The following is a 19923-nucleotide window of genomic DNA, read 5'->3' on the forward strand; positions in this document are numbered from 1 at the left end:
CCTCATCCCTGTCTGCAGGAAGGGGTCAGAGCATGGACCAGGCTCTGCTCGGTGTGTCCAGCAATGGAACAAGAAGAATGGGCAGGAACTGATGCCCAGGAAGTTCCATCTGACTATGAGGAAGAACTTCTTTACTGTGAAGTGACTGAGAACTGGAGTCTCCCTCACTGGAGATATTCTAAAATTGTCTGCACACAATCCTGTGCCTGTCCTCTGGGATGGTCCTGACTGAGCAGGCAGGTTGGACCAGATGACCTGCTGTGGTGCCTTCCAACCTCACCCATTTTGTGATTCCATAATTCTGTGATTGTCTGTTCTGCCCTCAGTGTTACAACTCTGGAAGTAGCCAGCTTGGCATGTAGCTCCCACATGGATAGGAAGCTGGAGGTGGCTCATCTCCCATGTCTGGCCCCCCACACCACATAAAGTGGTGTGGGGGGCCAGACACTACACTTTTGTATGCTTTATTCATAAGCTTACACATTTATTTAAATGAGTATTTTAACAGTGTCATTTGCATGGTCACCTTGGCAGTAGGCAAAATTATCATCTTTAACTAGAAAACATATGTTAAATCATGGGGTGACATGAGTCCTTCAAATTAAAAATGAGATCTTGTTGGCTTTGACAATAAAAGAAATGATGGATGTTAAAAAAGGAAAAGGAACATTTATGAATAGTGGGTGTGCTGGAGTATATAATTAAAATTTTTATTAATATCGAGTCCTGGAAATGATTACAAATTCCTTCTGATACCTGAGGACCCTATAATCACTCATTTAATATTCTTCTTAAATTCTTCTGTATATGAATGTTTCATTGTTTTAGGGTGGAGGATTGTTGGCAATTTTGTAATGAGAAAAATAATTTAAATAATTGATTCTGACACATCAGATGATAAATCTCAGTCACAGCACAGGAAAATATGAAGAAAATTTGTTTTTGATGGCTTAGATTTTTCATTAATTTAAGTCAGCAGAAAGCTGTTGATTATAGATGCTGTTTTTGCACATCTTTCAATGAAGAAAAATAAAGGGAAAATTTTATATTTGATCCTTCACATTATCAGGGGCATTCAACTTTGTTAATTATATTCTCCTTCTGAAAAGAAAATCAGGATGAGAAGTAGAAATGAGGGAGGGAAAAGTCTGTCTCTCAGATATTTACATGACTCCTCTTGTACCCTCCTATTGTATTACTAACAGTCTTAAAAATATTAATGATTCAGTGACTTATATATGAGGGAAGAGATAATTTTTAAAAAATATGTGACTTACCTAAAGTAACATAGCTAGTCACCTGTTGGGTTAAGAAACAAATCCAAACTCTGCCTTAACTCCAGTGCTTACTCCACCCTTTCTTTCTCATTTTTCCCATGTCGGATCTTTTTCTTCTGAATTACTTGAGATCAAACCCATGGGGACACAGAGGTCCAGCATCGGTACAGGTGACCTTGTCTCAGGGTTGTACTCCAGCTCTTGGCTTCTCCTGGCCTCGCACCAATGGAATTATCTGGTTCCTTTAAGGGATATTTTTTACATAGAAAGGAGTCTTTGAGCTCTGCCCTTTGGTGCTATTGCCACCTTTACCTAGATTCCTGTTTCCCAGCTCAGAGCTTGTGGATCTTTTCTATTCAACCCTGCACCAGAGTTCTTAATTATTTTATTTGTTAATGCACAAAGCAGTGCAATGCAAAGCAGAGGAACACTGCTTTACATCTCAGCCCATGTTTCCCATGTTTACACTTGGCACCTACCTTGGCTGCTCTCAGCACCATGACTTCCTTACCTCTCCATAGGGGAAAGCCAGGTGGGATTGCAGAGTGTAGGAAATGCCACAATATGCATGAGAACACCTCTCAACCTTACAGCTATTGCCACAATTTGGGAGATACAGGATTGTCAAAGATAAATGGGGTTTCATTTCCAAATGGTGTCTGTTGTCTTAATTTCTAGCTTCTATGTTTTGTATACCCATGTTACATTGATTTATCAATTTGTCAGTGAAAGACATTGGAAAATCAATAGCAGTCTTTGATCTGCTCTCTAATATGTGCTCCTCTGTTGGACATGCAGGGTAAAAAGGGAGAACCAGGATTCCCAGGAATCAATGGTCTGATTGGCCCTCAGGTAAGCTATGATTTCTTCATTTTCCTATAATATGTGTAAAACCAGATTTGGTGGCAACAGGGGACATGGAAGCACACAATGCAGCATGTGTGAACTTGCTCTTTATACTGTATTTGAAATTCATGTTTCTCTCTTTAAGATGCAAATAATTTTTCTTGTTGAGACTGAGAGATGTCTGTCTGACAGCAATTTCATTTACCTTCCAGAGTTTTTTAGCATCTTGGAACCAGGACAGCTGTGTTGTATGGGATTTCCCCATTGCTTGTGCTTATAGCAGCATCATCTCAGAGGGAAATCACTGATTTGAGTTTAGTGAGGAAGGGGGATTAAGTTAATCACCCCTTAACACTTTCTTTTTAAATCTTTTGGCAAATTAGAGCTCCATATTGTACCATAACATCATGAGGGCAACACAGTGTGGTTTATGTTAAGAATCGTCAGAGAGGCTTCAGCTCCACCATGGATCAGCCCATTTGGCCCTTTGTTATAATAACACTGACACCTCTGATGTAGTTTCTTGCTAACTTTTAAAGACAAATTCACCAGACCTGAATCACTTTGTAGGGTCACCCCTGCAATAAGAAAAATATCCACGGGAATGTCCTAAAGCAGGAAAGGTGCAACCTCACACTGAGCTGACCACTCAGAATAAAACTGAGCATTTCATTTGTTCCCCTTTCAATAGTAAATTAACAAACTTTGGCTTTAGGATTGTGTTTCAGTAATTGCTAAAGTTTGGGGAAGAATGATGAGCTTCCATTGCTACAGCTGTTGATGATGTTCTGCAACAAGTAGCACACTGCTGTACTGGCATTGGGTTTAGATGGTGGTCGCTGCTACCTGTATTCCCCAAAAAGCATCTCCTGTGGAAAAGCCACTTGGGTCAGCATTCAGGGAAAGCAGTCAAGTCACACCACTCACCACAGCAAGCTTAGCAAAGAGAGGCAGAAGGGCCTTTTGTATGGTCAGTTCCAGCAAGGTTTATTCCACCACACTGAAGGGAAACCAGGGACAAAAGAAAAGAGCACCTCTTCTGCACAGGGTTCAGTGGGGGAGGGCACGGGGGTGGTACAAAGGGCAGGGCAAAAGGCATTGGCTTTTGGGGGAGATGGGGCAGGGCACCAGGGGTACCACAACCAATGCGGGAACAGGGAAAGGAGAAACCAGGGCAAGTTGTGCATGTGGGGAAAGGAACTGGGATGGGTCAGTGTTAAGCAAAAGTCCATAAGAAAGTCCTTTCTTTTTACCCAGATGGTGTAAACTCTATGATGTCTCCAAGGGAGGGCTCTGGGGATTTCCCTGAGGGGGAAGGAATCACACTTCTAGAGAGCAGATACTGATTGCTCATTTATTTGCTCTGGCAATTTATGCCCTTGTAAGCTGGAGGAATGATCTAGAAGTGATTTATGTGACAGGAATTTTGTAAAGAGCTGTTCACCTGTCTGTGGAGAATGTCAGGTAATCCAAGGAGTGGAGACCTCATGCAGGTGAAATTCCTTGTGTCCAGCAGGGAACTGTGCCCTGCAAAACACCACTCGATACTGGTTTTCAGATTCAAATACAGTGTTTCTAATGGATTGAAGAGATTTTAGAATCATAGAATATTCTGAGTTTGAAGGAACTCATAAAATCAAATCCAACTTCTGGCCCTTTACAGGAAACCCCAAGAATCCCTTCTGATGCCTAGGAGCTTACAAGAATGCTTCTTGAATTCTTGAATCATTGAGTCCAACACCCTGCTCTTGTTATGTTATTTTTCTTTGTTTGATTGGCTGTTAGTTTTGTTTGGGTGGTTGTGATTTGTTTTGGGGTTTTTTTGTTTGTTTTTGGTTTTTTGGTGTTTTTTTTGGGTTTTTTTTTTTTTTAATTTTGGTTTGGTTTTTTTCATTGCCTTCATTTTGGAGGAAGATTTTCATCCATGTATTATTTTTAAGATACCTGACGGTATCCATTTAAACAATGTCACACTTACTTAGCTCAAGTTCCCTGTAAATTAAACATATATATGCATATGTTAGCAATTTTGTAAATGTATCTGTGAAAATTGCTGACATAGGATTAAGTAATTTTCCTTTTTGCACCAGCTAAATAACGTTAGCAAATTTTATGTAATTAAAACTGCACAAAATGCTTGCCCCATCAAGAGATCCTTAAATTGACTCTTCCTCCAAGCTAACTGCATGAAAGGTAAAATATTGTTCCTATTCCTGCAGTGGCACTCTGTTCTGAACATATTACTGCAGATTTCCATATTTCTCTTTAATGAAAATGCTTACATTCACTTTGTGACAAAACTACTTTTCAGCTTAACAGCACTTTTTGTGGCATTAGATTTTTAAAACATTTTATCAGCATTTTCTTTTCTTTTTATTATATTTTTTTCTAAATTAGGCTATGCCCCAAAAATGCCCAGGAAGAAAAGTGATTTTCTTATACTATAGTTACATGGATATTTATTGAAGTTACATATGGAAGCCTGTGTCAGCTGTTCCTGTGCTGTTCCCGTGGTGTTGAGGGACAACTGATTTCAGTTTGCTGCACATGAACTAGATTAGGACATGAAAATAGTCTCCCTTTCCTCTGCAATTTTAAATTTATGTCTTCTTTTGTTTTCTGACCTGATTGCCCACACTGATACCCGTATGACAAGAGGAAGGGGTTGATACAGGAGCTTTAGAAGGCTCATTGTTGCTGAAGGACATGGGAAAGATCTTCTGAAGTTACTACTGGGCTTTGTCACGAAGAATCGTTCCTGTCATGCTGAGTCCAACTGTGAAGCCACAGATCAGGCAGCTGTGCAAGGCAACTGACTTAAGGGCTACTCTTGTGGGTCCCTTCCAGCTCAGGATATTCTGTGATTCTGTGGTCCAGTGATGAACTGCAGCTGAGATAAGTCACTCCAAATCTCAAGGACCATTCAAGAGATTATTTGACAGACTCTGAAGCAGCATCTTGGAGGCAACTTCCCTGCTGGACTGGGGATGTTTTGTGGCAAGAGGGTAGTTTTGTCTCTCTGTGCACACACCAACTCAAACCAAGTTATAATATAAAAATATTTTTAAATATTTATTTTTTCTTCCAGATCAGCTGTGGTGGTGAACCTGTCCATCTGCTTATTTGTTTCATGTTGTTTGATCAGCACCTTTAAAAATGAGCATTTATTTTCCAGTCATTTTTTATAAATGGTGCATCTTGCAACATCATTAAGCCATGGAATATAAATTCTGGATATTTTTTCCCTCTGGACTTGAACAATTTTTTGGCAGCAAGGACACAGACACCTGAACTTAATAATGTGTTTGTGTCGTTACTATTTATTTGTACTACTTTAGTGCCCTTAATCATAGCCCAAACTTTTATTGCAGTAGGATGTTCAAATGCAGACTGAAAAATGAGCATTTCTGTAAAGAACTGTAAGCTGAAATAGTTGTCTCAGGCACTCTGAGCTGCATCACTGAGTTACCAGGGCTGGGGTTTGACTCCAAATGTCAGCACTTTTGGGGTTGAGAATAGGATGCAGGTGCCTGCTCCTGTTGGCGAAGATCAGTTAATGTCATCAGTGGATCCTGAAATTCTCTTAAAACAGGCCCCTACAAATGGCCCACTGAGCCACTGTCGAGGCTCCCCAAGCTGAGTGGGTACTTGCTGGCCACCTGTGAGACAGCAAAACACATCCAAAGTCTTTGAGATTTAAAGAAAAATGCCATAGCTCTGCCTTGCAATTCCTCTGGGCTGTTACTGAGGCTTGCGTTGTGCTAGATAACCTGGTGGTGTAAGTCAGACCTGAGAGGGAGGCCAGTACAAGCTGTAGCTGTTATGGTCCTGGCTGGCAGTGATTTAATTAGTATAGACATGTCTGTAGGGTGTGAGCTGAAGCCCAGCTTTTCTTAAGTAATTCAGGAAATAAATGGTCTCCTCTGAAATGCACGGTGACCCTAATGTATTTTTTATAGTGCAAGTTAATACTGCAAAATGTAAGAAAAGGATGTGGGCCCCAGCTGCAAAGCTCAGATTGAATTCAAACTTTGCCAGTGCTGCTTGGAATTGGAAGGTATTGCTCAGAGCGATCTTTAATAAGATCTGTACCTTTAAAAAAATAAATTAAAGAAGTCTTCACCTGTGAATATTGCTAATAGTGCTGAAACAAAAGACATTAAAGGAGGTTTTTTTATTGTTTTTTCTCACTTGCTGCACTGATTCAGTAAACCAACTCCAAGCAAACACATGAGGAAATAAATCTTCCTCTGCAGACAAAAGACATCATGTCCATAGCTTACATTAAGTAATTAAATTAAACACTGCCTTTCAGTGGAAGCAGGAAACTCTCCTAAAAAGACTGCTACATACAAAGTTAACTTTATTCCATACTTTTAAAGAGCTGCAAAGACAGTTCAGAGAAATTTTTGTTGACAGAACTTTTCTTTTAAATTTAATGTTGGTACTCCAGTTCCAATGCCACCTGATGAAATGACTGGAGACTGGATCTGTGTATGAATTATGGCACTGTCACTGATGCTGACTGTAGGACATATACTGTAGACAAATGCTCAGATCTGTTGGTTCTTCAGGCTTTTAATTTTACTGTCATCAGCAACAGCTTTTTTTATAAGTTCTCTTACCTTTTTTATTGATTTGTAAGGCAGAATTTAAGTAGAGAGAGAAACACAATGCTCTAATACAGCATTACAGGACACATCTCAGTAATAATTTCCATTTTGCATTAGATATAAGGAGATATTTCTTCACTGAAAAGGTGGTCAAGCACTGGATCAGCCTGCCCAGGGAAGGGTAGAATCGCTGTCCCTGGAGCTATTTAAAAGAAGTGCCAATTACGGATGTGGTTTGTCAGTGGCTGTGGCATCACTGGGCTGATGGTTGGACTCAAGGGTCTTAAAGGTCTTTTCCAACCATAACAATTCTCTGATTGTATACTTCAGATTCACAGCAGAAGTGGCTGGGATGAGAAATGAAACGCAGATTTGAGAAGCTGATCCTGGAATCCACTTAGATACTGTGGAGAAGTGGAGTGCTGGAGTAGCAAAGGACATAGTGAGAGATGTGGGCTGCTTCAGAAAATTGTCTGCAACAGATTCATTTCTGATGGAAAAGGAATGTAAATAAAATAAAGACAGCACGCAACAGGAAAGGTCTGTGGGGTCTTTCTAAGAGGTGAAATTGTTGGGAATGTCTTTGAAGTGGAGATGAGAGAGTGGAAGTGAAAAGGCTGTCAGTCTCTCAATTACTCATTTTGTTCTCATTTTGGCAGCAGACAGAATGCTCCTGCATGGCACTTCTTGTTTGAGAAATGCTACACTGCATTAACAGCCCAGACCAGGAACTGTTTTGATATGGGTTAAGGCCTTTGTCATAGTGTAAGAAAATCCAGACAATGGCATGAAATAATACACAGAAAATGTCTGTGTAGCCTATGCCTTCAGGTGTCTGGGAAAGCCATCAGACTTCAGTTTTCATTGTGGAATGTCATTTGTTCACCTCCCTGTAAGACTTAATCATCCATTTTTTCATGGAAAAGAGGTTTAGGCTAAGCAGCCTACTGAGGTAGTTACAGACAAAAGTTTCTGTTCCTTTTCAGAGCCTCTTTAGGGAGTGCACAACCTAAATGTTAATATGTCTGCCTTTCCCAGCCCATCTTCCAGCAAGGTACACACTGGAAGAGGAGAGCACTGGAGAGTGCATTCTAGAGGACAGACACAGCTGTGTCTCCAGTATGAACAGTGTCAGATTTCTTTCCTGAGTACTGTCACTGCATTTTATTGTCTAAGGAATGGGGCTGGATGAAACACAAGCCTGAAAAAAATCCACCCTCCACAATGTTTTTAAAGATATCCCATCCCAAAACACACATGCCTCTACACAATATTTAGATTTTAGACTTTAATGAACATTTGAAATATTTTTGTTTCAGAAAAGCAATTTGAAAATATTCTGCTCTAAACATTTTATTAAAATACTCAATGTTTTGTATTTGTTTTCCAAAGTGAGTTTGTGTTGATCTGTTTTAAAATCAAATTTTCATGTATCAGTTCTTGCTTCAACACTTACAAACCACATGTCAGAGTGTTTACCAGCCAGAAAAAAAAAATAGACCCTGTGATTGTTTTCTTCTGGTTCAGGGTTTTAACAGGACAACACTGTGGTCTGGATTTGGAATAGGGACTCTCATCTGTATAATTCATCAAATAATCTTTGTAAAAGGTGGTTGTATAAATCAGGTGCTTTAATCTGGATTCACTCAAAAATGGAAGCAAAGAAAACAGATGGTGTGAGATTTTTTTGGGTAAACATTACACACAGTCCTGCTGCTGTAGTTTGTCATGTTGGGTTTCTTAAAACATAAATAAATTCTGTCAATTTGGTGAATTCTAATATTTAAAAAAAAATGTTACTTGCTCTGAATTGTACTCAGAAGACAGGAGAAGGGCTACAATATGAGATGTAATACAAGGGAAACAATTCTCTGCACAGTAGCAAAAGAGAGTGTTCTATAAAGCATATTTATGATGCATTTCTGCCATTTTATTTCACTTTATCCCAGCACTTGCTATAGCCCAGGCTACAGAAAGCAGGAAATCCAGTAGGGACAGTCAATGTACTCTGCTGTGTGCAGTCAGCTGGAGCAGGCTGCCATCACCCTGTGCATCTCCAGGGGATAATGCTGGCCATTCCATAAAACTGTTCTTTCTGTGTCCACCTCAGAGAAGATTTTATCAGAAGAGCTTCCCATTAGTGGGTTTAGCATTTGTTGGTACAACACATGGTGAGGCTACTTGTAAACCAGTTTGAACATGATATCCTGAGTAATTAGCTCTTGGAGGACAATGAAATTGAATTATTAGTGGTAATTTAGGAAAAGGACCAGATCAGTGGGATTCAATTTCAGGACTTACTGTTGCATAAGGTTGTTATGGTCTAGCATATGGAAAGTTTAAGAGAGCAATTAGAAATTGTCTTGCATAGTGAGAATACCAAGAGTTACTTGGAGAAAGAGCTGGGATGAGGAGGGTGCAGGACTTCACATTTTAGGGATTATACTGGTTGCTGACAGATGCTGGAGTAAGACTTTTCTTTTAGATCAGATTGACCCTGTCAATTCACTGTGTGGGGTAACACAAGATACCTGGGATTGCTTGGGCTGAGGCTGGGTCCTGACTGGGGGTTTTTACCTCCTGACTGAAGTTCCTGTTGTAGGGCTAGGAAGGATGGGTTTCCTAGTGGGAGACAGTTCACTTACTGACAGAGAGAGAACAAAATTAAATTATTAGGAAGGAACTGATGGAATTGTCAAGGAGAGTCTGCAAAGGCAAATTTACACATAGTCCAATCAGAATCAAGTTTGTCATTTTTCTGAAGCTTTACTGTCTTTCCCAGTACTCCCCCAGTTCTTCATGGAATCTCCTCTTGGAGCCTGTACCTTCTGTAGGGCCTCCCAGCAGTGCCCTGTAGCAGTGGAGCAGGGCCAAGAAGAATTCCCATGTCCTTGGTGTCTGTTTGCTCCCTCCAGCTGTGGCTGCACTCTTTTGTATCTGTGTGTAGTATTTTTCCTTGTGCTGGGCTTATTTGGACTGTTGAGTCTTTTCCTTGAATGGTGAAGCCTTTTTAAGTGAAGGACAGTCTTTACCAGGTGTCTCCTGATGGGTGTAGAATCTTGAACTGCAGGATCCAACTGCAGGACTCCCCAGGAATGAAATCATCAGCATCAGTGCATCTGAAGGCACTTTTTTGGGGATGTTTTGCTGCGTTCACATTTGAGGCACTCTACAAGTGAGAATGTTGCTGACAGGATAATTTCATGTCTGTTCTAAGTTGCAGGGAGGCAAGTTCAGCTAGAGTTTCCTATTGTGGTCTCTTTGCCCCATCTATTGGTGAGAGACTGTCTTAGCTCCAGGCTGAAGTTTGTGGATGTATTTTATAAGATCACTTATCTGCCATCTCTACCAAACCACTCCTCAAACAGATCCTTCTCCTCACTTTTTTTACACCATTTTCTTCTAATCGTCTACGTTTTTCATTAAAAATAAATGGTAATATTGATCTATGACTTGTAATGCCTTAATATTGAAGGATGAGAGGGAGAATGCTGTCTGGCCATTTTCTCTCTTGTATCAGTTGCTCAGTTTCAAATGTTTACAGAGGTTTTGGCTGGGGCTGTTTGTTGTTTTATTAAGTAGGATCACATCAGAACTCTCCTTATGCTGAAAACTTAAAATTAGTGAGATTGTCATGTTAGAAAGACAGAAAGGCATCCAGAGTAAAATTTCAGCTCAGTCACATATCCATTTCTCATGCTGTTTGCTCAGGTCCTGATCCAAAAAATACATTAACATGTTTCATTCTGAGCGTAGGAGAAGTCTTGTCTTGTCTACAGGAGAAGCTGGCAGTAACAAACACCTTTGTATCTAAAGCAACATACTAAGATTTGTCAAGACTGGAAACAAATCTCTCACAGGAAGCCAAATTTAACAATTTGCTTGATGCATAAAAATAGATCCATCTTTAAACCAGGTGGATATTGAGAGAATATCTCTCCTAAGAGAAACAGCTGTTGCAGGGAAATGAAGCAGCATGTTAAGATATTTCCAATTGAAAGTGTTCATCAAACTGTGAGTTTGTGAGAATCTTTTACTACCTAGAAGGTTGATGTCAAGCAACAGAATGGTGACAAAATTTGTTTTAAGATACTTGAATGATTGCAGCATTTCTCTTGGATTCGTATTTTTAACCCCACCCTCCCAAAAAAAAGCAAGCTCAAACCACAAGCCTGTTCATTCATTAGTTGCTTTCAGAATTTTTTTTTTTTCAGAGGTAAATTATCCACTTTGAAACAACATGAACCAAGATTAGCTTTGTCTGGATGCTCCAAGGAATCCCACTGATCAAGCTTTGTGTTGTAGGTTACCACTGATGGCCTTGCACTCCTCCTTCTCTTGCACTGGAGTGGAGGATGGAGCTCCCCTTGTAGTAATGGCAGCAGTGGCTGAAGCAGAAGAAAATGTTCTACTTGTGTTCATGGCCCCTTGCTTTGGCATCTTGCACTTTTTGGGCAGAAGTTAAGCAAATAAAGCTCAGTGTTTTCCTACAGGGCCCCTGTTACACAGGGGAGGACCTTAAGCTTTCAGCTACTATAATTTGATAAATTGGCTTTGTTTCTTCTCTTGCAGGGACCTCCAGGGCCCCCAGGGATTGCTGGACCCCCAGGACCACCTGGGCCACCGGTAAGAAAGCCTGGGAATTTTGTTTTATATCAAAGAGAAGAAAAAACAGCTGGAGAAAATTTTAGGTCATGGCTTTCAGAGGGAACAGAGTTAAGGCCTCTGGCAATGTGGATTTTCTCTTCTATTTTCTCTGCTGCAAAGCCACAACTGCTCCTAGAGCACAGCTTCTCCCTGCTGAGCCTTGGAACCACACTGGTGCTTCCTGGGGATAATTCAGTGTCTCCAGGGCACCCCACAGCAGTGACCTGACTGCAGTGGAAGGGGAAAATGCACTTCAAGTGAAAGCAGCAATCTCCAGTGAGATTCCTACAGAGAACAGAAATACTGATTTATTTTTTCTCCTTATTTCATTTCTCAGGGACTGCCAGGAGAGATTGGAGTTTCTGGTAAAATTGGACCACCTGGACCAGCTGTAAGTGTTGAGGAACTGTTTCCCTCACCTCAAAGTTCTTCATTACTTCAGATAGTTTAATTGTGAAGTCTGCTTTTTTCCCCACATCTTTTCTGCATGCAAGATTTTAACATGGGCTCCAATACTGTCACTTTTAATCCAGAAATGAGTTTCAGATACCTTCTGTGAATAAGAATTTTACGAGGTGCAGCCTCACTATTCCTACGGGATTGGATCATGATGTTTTCTTTATATGATACCTTTCAAAATTCCTTTCGTAATTGACACAATATTGTTTCTCCAAACCTGGAATTTCCTGAATCAGGCCAAATAACTCATGATTAAAATCTCAGATTTAGCAGAGTGTAGAAATTTCTGTTGTTCTTAAATCATAAAAGCTGAATAATTAAATACTTAGTATAGTATTGCCACCTACAGCCTGCAATGTGTGTGGATTCATTGGAAAAGGGAAGAAAACTTTTTTCTTGTGGTTTTAAATGCATTATAGGAATAAATTTTAATTCTTATCTTGCTGAACCACTCTGTCACTATGTGCTACATAATTTAATTTTAGGTGTCTATCTACTGTATAAGAAATTACCAAGATTTAAAAAGTGAAACAGATGTAAAAAGAAAATAGCTACAGGTAATAGGGACTTATAGAGAGTAAGTTAAAATGTAAGTAAGATACATTAAAAAAGTAAAGATCCTCAGTACATAAAAGCTCTCTACTGGAGTTTTCCTATAGCAATGCTGACATCCAGTGGTCATTCACTAAAACTGGGATACTGAAAGAAAGGGCAGAGTAAAAATATACAGTGAAAATTTTTGTCTTTTGAGACATAGTAGGAAATAAAAGTCAAACCAAAATGCATGAGGGGGTTCTTCTTTAACTTAGGTGAGTGGCAGGAGGGATGAGCTGAACATATGTATGCTGAGTTTGCTGGTGACACTTTAAAGAACTGGCACTTAGAGCTTGTGTTTTCCCCTTGTTTAGGGGCTGCCTGGCAAAGATGGACTCAGTGGGCTTCCTGGGCTTCCAGGTCAAAAGGCAAGTGACACCACAGACACTGGGATTAAGCTGCTTACCTGGGCAGATCATTGGGGTGAGCAAGCAAGGGAAGCAGGAAAAACACAGCTGGGCATTGCAAATAATCAGTCAGGAAATCCAGTGGCTCTGGCAGGTCACGGCATGTATCCAAGGCACAAAGAAGAACAAAGAAGTGTAGCAGGCTCCAAAGATGTTCCTTTCTTTTCTCCTTGAAGGACTGGAAAGAGATGCCATCCACCTGAGCCTTCTCTAGGTCTGTGTGGCAGAAAACTGGTTCTTTATTATTCCCTACTTCTTATGCCTCATTTAAAAGGTTTTCCAAATTATGGCTTGGGAAGGGGAGTTGTCTCCTCCATTGTCTTTGTACTGGGAGAAAGGAGATAGTAAATGTAGAGATAGGAGACCCTTGACTTCTCATCCCCCTTCAAATAAGGGACAAATAAATGTACCATATTTTGACTACAAAGGCCAAACTAGGTTTTGGGGATAATGATTATATTAAAGATTATTATATTAAAGAAAAGAGTTCTTAACCATCTATTGCCTTATTGCCTTGGCAAAGGTTTTCTTGCTTCTGATACTTGATCCCAGGTCTAGCAGAGTCCCCATTTATTGATGAATAAAGATGAGAAATTGGCACTCCATGACTTATTTCTGATGTTAAACAAAGTTTAGATTTTATTCACACATCTGTGTAGTACTTACTGCACTTCCAGCTATGTAGCCACATTTCAGCCACTGCATCTTCTGCTATCTATGCTGAATGACACCCATATTGGAAGGTCAGTTTTAAAGTATTTACACAATGGATACAGTGACCAAGGCCCCAGTCCCAAAATTTTACAGTTTTTTGAAACACTGTCTAACTAACAACATAGAGTTTGAAGAAACTGAATGGAGGTTTTTTTTCCCAAATAATTCAGTGTGTACATCTTTAATGGAATTGTGTCATTCCAGAAATTCTCGTGTAGAGTCCTGCAGATGTGATTGTAAATGGCACTAGAATGGAAAAATATTCCAGGAAGCATATTCTCATATGACTCCATTTACACCCTCAAGGTGATCCTGAGGAGCTGAGTTAAAATATTCCTCACCATTGACTGCAAATGTGCTGCACAAACTCCCAGAGGAGTTTGTGTATTGATCTGTTGTGTTCCCTGCAGGGAGAACGAGGGGAAAAGGGTGAGGATGGCTTTCCTGGAAAAGCTGGCCCTAAGGTAAGGGATTGTATTTCATAGTCTGCTGTATCCACTGAGTCAACCAATGTGTGATTTTGGAAGGTCTTATACTGAATCAGGAGAAGAAGATTCCTCTGAAGTTGGAGACATAAGGGGATGAGGAGATGGGGTTCACTGACTTTTATGGTGTTCCAAAATACCAACCCAGGTTTGATGCTCCTCTCTCAAGCCTAAGTGTGCAGGGAGATCTAACCAGGACCTTGCACTGGCTCCCTGAAGGCTGCATTCCCAAGCCATCAAAAAAAGGCAATTTCAGAGCCTTGTGGGATGTAGGTAGAGCAACATGGACCAGTAGGAACCACATTTTGCTAATGAGGAAGTGTTCTTACCAAAGGATCAAGTCCTTACAATGTTACAGATTTGATATTGTTTTTTCAGGGTGAACCAGGGAGCCGTGGCCAACCTGGTGAGCAGGTGAGCAGAAAAACAGGCTTAACAGCAAACCTGACTTGTCAAAAGCAAGTGACTACATGAGATAAGAAATCCATTTGCCAATGACAAGATCTATGCATGTCACTTGCATCTGTGATTGAAGGTGCAGCAGTAGTATGGATGAGACTTATGGTTGATTTAAGAGGTCTTTTCCAACCTTAATGATTCTATGATTGATGGAATAAGGCTACAAATCCAAGGCACAAATCAAGGTTTATTGGGATAAGGGACTCATAAAGTTAATAACAATTACCCCACTCTGTGAGTCTGGACTGTACTGCTGCTATTCCAAAAGCCCTTATAATCTGCCTGATAGGTATCACTCAGTTCCCAGGAAAGTATCCTTACCTGGTGTCCCAGGTAAGGGGAAATCACCACAGCATGGGCAAATGATTCCTCAAGAGTGTTTTCATCAGGTTCTAAGGGAGGAGTGGTTTCTGTACTCTTCCTTGATGTCACTTCACTGTAGCTGGGCAAACAAATTATCAGGCTTGAAGTTCCCAGGCAGGATTGGTCCAAATGCAACAAAGGGTCAGATCCCAACCAGAACACTGTTCCTTGGCCTGAATCATCTCCCTGCACAGGGCACCTTCCAAGACACTTGCCCCTCTCTCCACAATGTGAGGTCCTCCGCATGTTTCATAAATGTTCTCTTTCCTGTCATAAATTGAATAGTGCTGTCCCTCAGAGGACTTCACTTTTCACATCCTCTGAATTTTGACAGTAAGTTGCTAGTAGCAGGTATATGAATGCTATTTCTTCATTCAGTTATGTACCACCCTCCAGATGCCATTCTACTCTGCATTTCTGTGGTACAGATGAGAACATTATGTTGGCCTATGCCAGATAATTCACTGAAGTCAAGATACATCAGGAAAATGCTTTCTTCTTGTCTGCTTAGCTTTCATGTCTATGGAGGGAACTGGATGGGTTTTATATGATTAGTTTTTAACAAATCTACATTGGCTGTTTTGTATTAACTTTCTGTCCTTGAACTCATAGAAAGTCACTGATATTTTGCTTCAGAACCTTTTCAGAAGCCAAATTTACACCACGTTTTTATTTTCCCTCTAAATTCTCCTCTGTCTCCTTCAACGTTAGATGCTCTGATTACTCTCTGGATCTCTGGAATCGCAGGGATCCCACTGTCATTTACATTCCTGTAAGTGTCCAAGGCCAGATTGGAGCAACCTGGTTGAGGGAAGGTGTCTCTGCCCATGGCAGGAGGCTGGAACTAGAAGATCTTTAGGGTCCCTTCCAACCCAAACCATTCCATGATTCTATGACAGCCAGGATCCCACGGTGGCTCTGAGAAAGCACCACTCCATCTGCCACCAAATGCCACTTTCTTTAAAATTCTCCCAACACCACCTGGATGATCTTAGACATCCTCAGTTACTACAGTATCTTGTTTCTCACCTGATTTTGTCTAAAGACCCATTGCACCTCTACCATGATAATATTTTGTTCTCCCTATACTTAAAATAGTCTCTTTAGAGATTAATTTTTCTTGGTTCAGTATTTGTACAAGACTTAGTGAATTTGGATCCTGTCCATGACTGATCTCCTTTGTGATATTGCACTATAAATTCAGATAGAAAAGAATTATAAATAGGAAACCATATGGTTATTTTCAGATTACAAACTGGGTCAACTGGGAGCTAAAACTGAGAGAATTTGATATATTTAGGAGAAAACACATGACACAGAGATCATAGTTACTCCAAAAACAAGCATTATAAAGCAGAAACTCACAGGTAATGTTCAAACAGAAATAAATCCAAATGTTCAATAGTGCACTCAGATAATTCTAGATCTGTTCACCGGGTGACACCTGTACTGTTCAGATTAATACACTGCAGTTTTTGCATTTCCAGACTACACCAGATCATTAATGATGAAAATAAAAGTCAGATTGTATTTCTTTTTCTGCTTTCATTTGCTTGCTTGATCCTGCTACAGTACAGGATGAAAGAAAAATGTCCTAAATCCTCTGGCATCAGATAACAGGCAAAACCCAGAGAAGTCGTACTTGCTGCTTTAAGAAATGGTTAAAAAAAATTTAAGAAATTATTTGATAATCAAAATAATCTCATTTTCTCTCAGCAAACTACAACTACCATCAATCTCATGAGAAAACTCAGGCAGGGTCTGTCTTACAGCATTCAGATTTCACACACTTCATCTTGTTTTCAGGGTGAAGCAGGTTTTCCTGGTCTTAGGGGCTTACCAGGACCAAGAGGAGAAAAAGGAGACCGGGTGAGTGACTTTGACCACAAGTTGATCTTCTTTTGGCCCTTTAGCACCAGGAGGACTTATCTTGAGTGTCCCTAGATGATGTCCCTGGTGTGATGGCTGTGGTGAGCAGCTGATTGGCTACCACCAAGGTTACTAAGTACCCAAGAAGTTATTCCCTTCCTAGTGACTGTTCCCAGTTGGCACAGAGGTGCTAATGAGCAGTGTCTGTCCCAAATGGGAAGAGTTGTGCCATGCTGCTTGTGAGGCAGTAAAAAATATTAGAACTCTAGAGGTTAGATCGCACTTTAGGACTCCCTTTCCAAATTACTTGTCTGATTTAAGGACATTTAAAATTCTTGGTAACAACAAAAAGTTACTAATCCACCTTGTCACTGAGCCCTGGAAAAGGCTTCAGATGGCTGAATTATTTTCTGATGGCTTCACTTCTACCCAAGTCCTGGTGTCTAGTGCTTCCTCTGGGTAGCTGCAGAACTCTGGAGATGTCTTCATACCAGGAAATATTTGGGTCAGGGACCTGACAGTAAATTTAACCATGTAAGTGAGGTTTCTAATCCTGATAACTGATGACATGCTTGAATGTGATCAAGAAGGATCTAAAATCAACTGAACTTTTTCCTTGCCGTTGGCTCCATTACATGCCTTGTAGAGCACAGGATACATAATCTATTCATGGCAGAGGTTTGAAACTAAATTGTCTTTAATGTACCTTCCAACCTAAACCAAAACCAGTAATATCAATATTCACTCCCTGGTCTTAACTGCTGTTTTGCTGCCTCTTTTCCAATCGGAAAAATATTATTTTTTATAACTGCATCAGGCAGCAGGATCTTCTACAAGCAAGTTATTTCAGGATTGGTGCTTTACTTTCTGTGAAGTCAACTGATATTCATTGGTTGCCGCTGTGTTTTCCCCCACTGATAGCTCAGCATTTGCCCAGCTTGACCTGACATGGCAAGCAGCATGGGCCACCCTCCTGTTCCCTGGGGGTGAGGAGGGCAGCTTTGGGTTCAGCCCGTAGCTGTAGGAGAGACTTGAGTGATGATAACAGAAGAAGGAGTCAACTTCTGTAGGGGTTTTTAATCCAGGTTTATTAGGAGACTCCAGGGATCCTCCTGACCCAGGTACAAACAGCCTGCAGAAGCCCTGAACTGAACAGTGCAACAGTATTTATGAACAGGTGGTGGAGACAAGGGGATGGTCTTCACATAGACCTATGGGGCGATACGGGGTGTGGAAATCAGGGAATGGGCACTAACAGGCACCAATAGGAGAATTGGTAGGAGGGGACCCCCAGAATCTGACATATCACTCAACACCTATGATGGAACTTTCTGGGTGGGAGGGAAGGGACATCGGGTGACAGACAGACCCCAGGGTGGGGTTAAGGGAATGACTCGGCAGGAATTTAATGACAAGGGCTGGAGGGAGGAAAGGAGTGACATTTGAGTGGGCAAAGGCAAGGGAGGGCAGGATCATTTACAAGGGGGTACAGGACTAAACCACTTAATGGAACAAATAACTAAGATGACACAATACAACAATTGGTTTTGAAAATATAGTGGATTTTTGAAGCCATCTTTAAAATGTTACTTTTTTAATTGCTTGCTCTACATTTTGGAAGATAGATAACTGAGAGTGGAAAATACTTTAGTGAGGCTGGTGCATTACAATAAAATGTGCGTGTTTCTTGGTTTCCTTTCCCTGCTTTTAGGGAGAAAAAGGAAGAGACGGTCTCCCAGCAATGAAAGGTGAAAGAGGAGAAAAAGTAAGTAATGAAATTACCTTATCTTCCTTAGACAATAGAGGAAAAGAGAAAAAGGGGCAGAGACAAGTGATAGAGGAGATTGAGGAAGACAAGAAAATTTGGAAGACTTTTAGCTGAACTTACAGAGAAGCAGCAGAAATACGTATGTGTGGGGTGGATACAATAATTTTATGAGCAATGAAATCTGGTGAAATTAAGGACAATTTTGTTAATTCAAGGAATTTTTTTTCTTTTTTTTTTTTTTTGTTTTGTTAAGATTTTCTCTTTGTTTCGGTTTTATAATTGGCTGATATAAATGAGCCTAGAACTAAAATCTAAAAAGTTTTCTGTGCCTGTCTATGAGGGATGGAATAATAATTTAAGGAACAGTCTAGGCTTCTGCCATCACAATACCATTAATTTTAGTGAAAGTGAGAGGAGACAAAGGTAATGTCCACCAAGATTTACATTCAACCCTTGTGAACATGAAGGTGAAGAAGAAACACTGACCTTGCAGGTGCTTGTGGGGTTATAGTGGAAAAACTGCCCTCATTACAGAGGCAGTGGTATTCAGGATGTGGTTCTTCCATCAGTCCTCAGTTTATCAGCGACTTTCACCACTTGTGGAGGTGGGAACTCTTTCATGGGTGATCCACTGGCATCAATAAGGCACCTAAACCTCCTTTACCTGGGAGTTCTTGGTAGTTCTTGGCTTTCAAGTGTCAGGGAACTAATGTTTGTGGAGCACAGCCCACAGGAAGGTCAATGCCAGTGCTCAGGAGATCCTCCACCAACAGCATAGTTTTAACTCAAAATTAGGGGAGAGCTGGACTTATAAACTTAACTATTGGATGAAAAAACATTTTTTTAAATCAATTAAAGAAGTTTAGCTAAAACATGTCTTTGAGTCAAGACTTTTGGTCAACTTTAATTTAAAAAGCAAATTAAATTTATATGCTAAACTGGGTGAGACAACTTTAGGAATGCATCAACCTGTGAAGTCAGGTTGATGATGAAATCATAGAAGTTTGAGGACAAGAGAATGAGAATCCTGCATGCAACAAAGCAAGGACAGCAAAAATTCAGTCCATAAGTGTCACTGAGCTGGAGAGTTTGGTTACATCTCATCTGGGAATGCTGCATCTTCTAAATGATAATGTTGAGTTTTATTTGGGAATCTTTTTACATAATTAGTTATATTTTTTTTCCCTCTCTCCAGGGTGACACAGGTTCTCCTGGACCCCCAGGTTTACCTGGAACAGTAAGTAAGATTGTGTTTGGTGCTGTAACAATATTCAAGGTGTCATTCCTCCACATAAATTCCTCAGAAATAATTTTCAAGTTTCTTACTTCTCTGCAGAAACTTTGGAATTTATTTATTCCGAGATTATCTCCTTTTGTTTTTGGTGAGGTTGTACCTTCCTCTGCCTCTTTGCAAAAAGCAGA

General features: G+C 40.4%; 1 protein-coding gene across 1 annotated transcript in view; it reads left to right on the forward strand.

The window, feature by feature from the left end:
- Nucleotides 1-19923, forward strand: part of COL22A1 (collagen type XXII alpha 1 chain) — a 219088-nt gene that overhangs the window by 142198 nt on the left and 56967 nt on the right. The window contains exons 24-32 of the mRNA XM_021532468.2: nucleotides 2076-2129; nucleotides 11309-11362; nucleotides 11721-11774; nucleotides 12751-12804; nucleotides 13968-14021; nucleotides 14421-14456; nucleotides 16671-16733; nucleotides 18445-18498; nucleotides 19697-19738. Coding sequence (XP_021388143.2) covers nucleotides 2076-2129; nucleotides 11309-11362; nucleotides 11721-11774; nucleotides 12751-12804; nucleotides 13968-14021; nucleotides 14421-14456; nucleotides 16671-16733; nucleotides 18445-18498; nucleotides 19697-19738 — 465 coding nt within the window. The remainder of the gene's footprint in view (nucleotides 1-2075; nucleotides 2130-11308; nucleotides 11363-11720; nucleotides 11775-12750; nucleotides 12805-13967; nucleotides 14022-14420; nucleotides 14457-16670; nucleotides 16734-18444; nucleotides 18499-19696; nucleotides 19739-19923) is intronic.

The sequence above is a fragment of the Lonchura striata genome, chromosome 1, assembly GCF_046129695.1.
Source record: "Lonchura striata isolate bLonStr1 chromosome 1, bLonStr1.mat, whole genome shotgun sequence".
Lineage (NCBI taxonomy): Eukaryota > Metazoa > Chordata > Aves > Passeriformes > Estrildidae > Lonchura > Lonchura striata.